This window comes from Hypanus sabinus, chromosome 15 (genome assembly GCF_030144855.1).
Source record: "Hypanus sabinus isolate sHypSab1 chromosome 15, sHypSab1.hap1, whole genome shotgun sequence".
Lineage (NCBI taxonomy): Eukaryota > Metazoa > Chordata > Chondrichthyes > Myliobatiformes > Dasyatidae > Hypanus > Hypanus sabinus.
In genome coordinates, this window is record NC_082720.1 from 56,329,823 (window position 1) to 56,334,419 (window position 4,597).

At 41.0% G+C, this 4,597-nt stretch overlaps 1 protein-coding gene across 1 annotated transcript; it reads left to right on the forward strand.

Moving 5' to 3' along the window:
- The first annotated feature begins 1,202 nt into the window (after positions 1 to 1,202).
- On the forward strand, positions 1,203 to 4,120 carry LOC132405551 (protocadherin gamma-C5-like). Its single transcript, XM_059990450.1, has one exon. The coding sequence runs from the start codon at positions 1,203 to 1,205 to the stop codon at positions 3,585 to 3,587; it is 2,385 nt and encodes a 794-aa protein (XP_059846433.1). The 3' UTR covers positions 3,588 to 4,120.
- Positions 4,121 to 4,597: the final 477 nt, after the last annotated feature.

Here is a 4,597-nt window from a genome sequence, read left to right on the forward strand (position 1 = left end):
ACTTGGGAAGTGGCCTCAGTTTTAACACACATATGGTTTACCTCACAGGGTGGTTGATGAATTGTAATTGAGTGCATTTTGGATCATGTGCCAAGTTATGGATATGTATGGGCTTTCGTCTTGAAGTAGTGTGGGGGTATGGCCGTGAAATGTCTATACTTGTATTTGTGAATTGTTGTGTTGTAAATACATCAGCTGCCATGGTAGGTTCGGAGAGGGCAAGTGAGGGAGACTTGTTTAGGGGTAAGATATAAAAGCAAAATGGAGGAAAATGAAATCCATTATGTATTCTGTATTGCGTCATTCCTTCAAAATATAAATAAATAAACACACACACACACACACACACACACACACACACACACACACACACATATATATATATATATCTTTTTAAATATACGTTTTATCACATGGGAATTTACAGAAATAATGTGTATTGCATAACGGTGCTGCCGCTTTTGCGAGAGTTCAACTGAGAGAAGTTGCATAAGGTATGCCCCAAAATATTCAGGAAAAAATCCTTGTTGTCTAGTGCAGAACAGTCTAAAATATTATCAGTTTGGGACAGTGGAATACCCCAAAGCAATAGCTTTCCCTCTTAAACGAAAAAATCTCCTGCGCAGTTTCTTCCTGTGGTTCACATCAAAGTGCAATTGCACAAACCTAACTGACATAGTCAGATAGAAGGGACAGAAAACGATTAAACTCGTTAGATCATAGAAATGCTGATACGTTAACTCTGAGTGAATGCGAATGTTGTGCTAAATTTAAGGCCAAAATGCCATCTTAACGCTGGTGTCATGACTTACAGAGATATCTGCTGAAAATAATACTAAATGGATCACCTTCTCAACAACTGCAATTTATGGTTATACAATATTAAATATTTAGGACGACAATACAGCTTTAAGCACAGCAGTTGTAATTGTCGAAAAGAACGGGTTGTGTCGCTGTCTACCAATGAGAAGCTCCAGAGCACTGATAGATCTATTGCCCCGCCTTCACTCAGAATAAAAGGATGGAGTCGACAGAAAGCACGATCATTTCTTGCGTTTCAACTATGGAGTCAGAATGATGCAGAAAAATCTCCTGTCTGTATAGTTTCGGTCCTAATCTACAAGTGCCCGCATTTTGTCGATCGGACGGTCGAACCGATTAATCGAGGCCTGTTTTTTTACAAATTAATTGCATACGGAACAATGGCGTGCGTATGGAGGTTAAACCTCACTCTAATTGCTTCCATATTTATCGTGTGTGCCCTGGAGAAGTTTTCCGGGCAAATCAGTTACTCTATTCAGGAGGAAATGGAAGAAGAATCATTTGTTGGGAATATCGCTGCAGATTTGGGATTGAATGCACAGCAATTAGCAACTCGTAAATTCCGGCTGAGCGCTGATGACGGAGGACGGTATATGAAGGTCAGTTTGGATAATGGAGTTTTGTCTATTCGTGAAAAAATCGACCGGGAACGTCTTTGCGGGCAAACAGATAGGTGTACGATGCCCTTTGAAATAATACTGGAAAATCCATTGGAGGTGATTCCCGGGGAGCTGGTGATTCTTGATGTGAATGACAATTCACCCACTTTCCGGGAGAGGAGTATTCCGTTGCAGATATCCGAAGCCATTCCTACTGGAGCACGCTTCCGTCTCGAGAGGGCCGAAGACGCCGATAATGGAATAAATACTGTGGTTGACTATGCAATCAGTTCGAGTGAGTACTTTAGTCTAAAATCACGGAGAACCGAAGGGGGTATTGTAATTGCCGAATTGTTGTTAGAGAAATCTTTAGACCGGGAACTGCAGTCGTCTTTTCAGCTTGTGCTTACGGCTATGGACGGTGGGACCCCTCAGAGATATGGTACAGCTCAGATACTCATTACTGTACTAGACTTCAATGATAATCCACCTGTATTCGAACATGATGTTTACCGGAGTATCATAAGGGAAAATACACCCCGAGGTACATTAGTGATGAAAGTTAAGGCAAATGATTTGGACGAAGGCCTGAATGCAGAGCTGAAATATTCCTTCAGTGTACTTACTTCGCAAAGGGTGCATGGTGTTTTCAGTTTAGTCCCTGAAACTGGAGAGATTGTAATTGAAGGACCACTAGATTTTGAAGAAATAAACAGCTATTCGCTCGATATCCAAGCTGTTGATCACGGGACTCCTGCGAATACGGGACACGCCAATGTCCAGATTAAAATTATTGACGTAAATGACAACGTACCCGAAATAAAAGTGACGTCACTGACGAACCAAATCCCGGAAAATGCACCACCAGCAACTTTCATAACATTAATCAATGTTATCGATCGTGATTCTGGACAGAACGGTCAAGTGCGCTGCGAGATACCAAATAACTTACCTTTTATGCTATACGCGTCGTCAAATCATCATAAGCTAGTTACACGGGAGAAATTAGACCGTGAATCGGTGTCGAGGTATGCAATAAATGTTTCAGCCTGGGATTCGGGGTCACCTTCCCATTCAACAAATACAATCATCCATATTGTAGTTACTGATGTAAATGATAACGCCCCACACTTTTCTGAATTATCCTACAACATATATGTGTCTGAAAATAATGCTCCTGGCGCATCCATTTTCACAGTATCTGCGTCCGATCCTGATATGGAGCAGAATTCATCTGTTTCGTACTCCATTCTGGACGATCATTTCGAAAATCTGCCCGTGTCCACATACCTCAGCGTTAACTCCATGAACGGCACCATTTACGCCTTGCGCTCTTTTGACTATGAGGAATTGAAAAAAGTTCAGATCCTCGTTCAAGCCCGTGACGCTGGGATACCCTCACTGAGCAGCAGCGCTACAGTGAATGTGATTATTCTGGATCAAAATGACAACGCTCCTGTAATCAGTTCACCTTCAGCACAGAGTGGTTCAGCAGCCGCGGAGGTCGTTCCTCAGTCAGCGGGTCAGGGGTATTTCGTCACCAAAATTATGGCTACAGATGCAGATTCCGGTCAGAACGCTAGGCTCTTTTACCAAATGGTGAAAGCTACTCATCCAAATTTGTTTATCATCGGTCAAACGTCCGGGGAAATCAGAACAACGCGTAAAATCTTGGAGGCGGATCTTACCACACAGACTTTGCTCATCTTGGTGAAAGACAATGGGCTGCCAAAGCTATCCAGTACGGTTACGGTTCACATCGCAATTATGGAGAACAGCACCGAAACTCTCCCCGAAAGCAGTAATTCAGTGAATACTTCTGAATATTTATCTGATCTCAATCTTTATTTATTGGTTATTTTCAGTTGCACTTCCATTGTCTTTCTTCTCATTATCATTGTGTTGATCTGGATCAAGTGTAAACAGGACAGAAATAACCCCCAGGAGTATACTTCGCCCAGTTATTGTTACAAACGTGGAGACATGCAGGACACGTTTAATCGAAGATCTCTAATGGAAGAAACTTTACGCTATCCCGTTATTGATCAGGTAGTCCGTGTGCCTGGGCTCCCACGGTATTCGGTCTGTCTGTCTCCAGAATCAGCGAAAAGCGACTTCCTTTTCTTGAAGCCATGCGGCCCTCCCAGCTCTCAGACTCAATCTTAAATTAGAGATGGGTAAGATCAACATGCCCATGCTTAATGTGATTTTTTTTTTGCTTATACAATGCGTAGGTATATGGTGGAATATAGAACTTCAGAAGTTATTCCGTTTGTGAAATTCCTTTTGCTTCCTTTTGAAGAGGAACATATTTGTTATGGTTGTTAAAATTACAATATCCAGCACCGGAGGGTGGTATCTGTTAACCTTGAAGAGAATCTTGTTATCATTATCTGAATGCGTTCACAAATGGGTTGCTATAGAGTATGTTGCGTAAAAAGTGTTTGTTTCCTATGTCTACTTAAAGTTGTTATATTTGAAAATTAAGATTTTAAAATTCGTTGACGCATTAAAATGAATACCTAATGAGGTTCTATAAAACCGCAAAATATTACCGGAATTAAAATGGAGATATGGGCTCTCAAATGGAAACAATATATTGTAAGCACTAAGTATGTAAGTCTGCACTTATGGAAAATGCAACAGTGTTCTTCGTTTCATATCCGGATAGTTTGTCAGAACAGGTAAAAAGAATAAAGAATTTCCTGTTGAATTGACAGAGCAGGAGATTGAGGAATGGATGCAAAAAGCACGGTTTTCCCATCATTTTATCCCATAGATCTTTATCGTTAAGCTTCAATCTGTGGATTCCAATTTGGAAACAAAGGGATTTCACCGCTATGGTCAGTGCATGGTAGGAATCTGAACAGTTAAGTAGACATAGATTGTTTGATATTTCCTCTATAACGAAGCTGCAAATCACAACAGGGATTTAGAATATGCCAAGAATGCGAATCAAACTGTCCTTAATTTACTCTGACACCTACTTCTCAAAGAAAGATGAAGAACACTCTCGCTGTTTGTTACTTTCCGATCCATCAGGTTTGAATGTGAATGCAGTTTGCTGCACTGGCAAAAGATTTCTTTACCTCCCCTATATATTGTTCTTAAAAGCAGCGCACCTTCAAGTCTTCCTATTTGTACCTTTGTCTCCAGCAACGATGCCGCATCTTTGA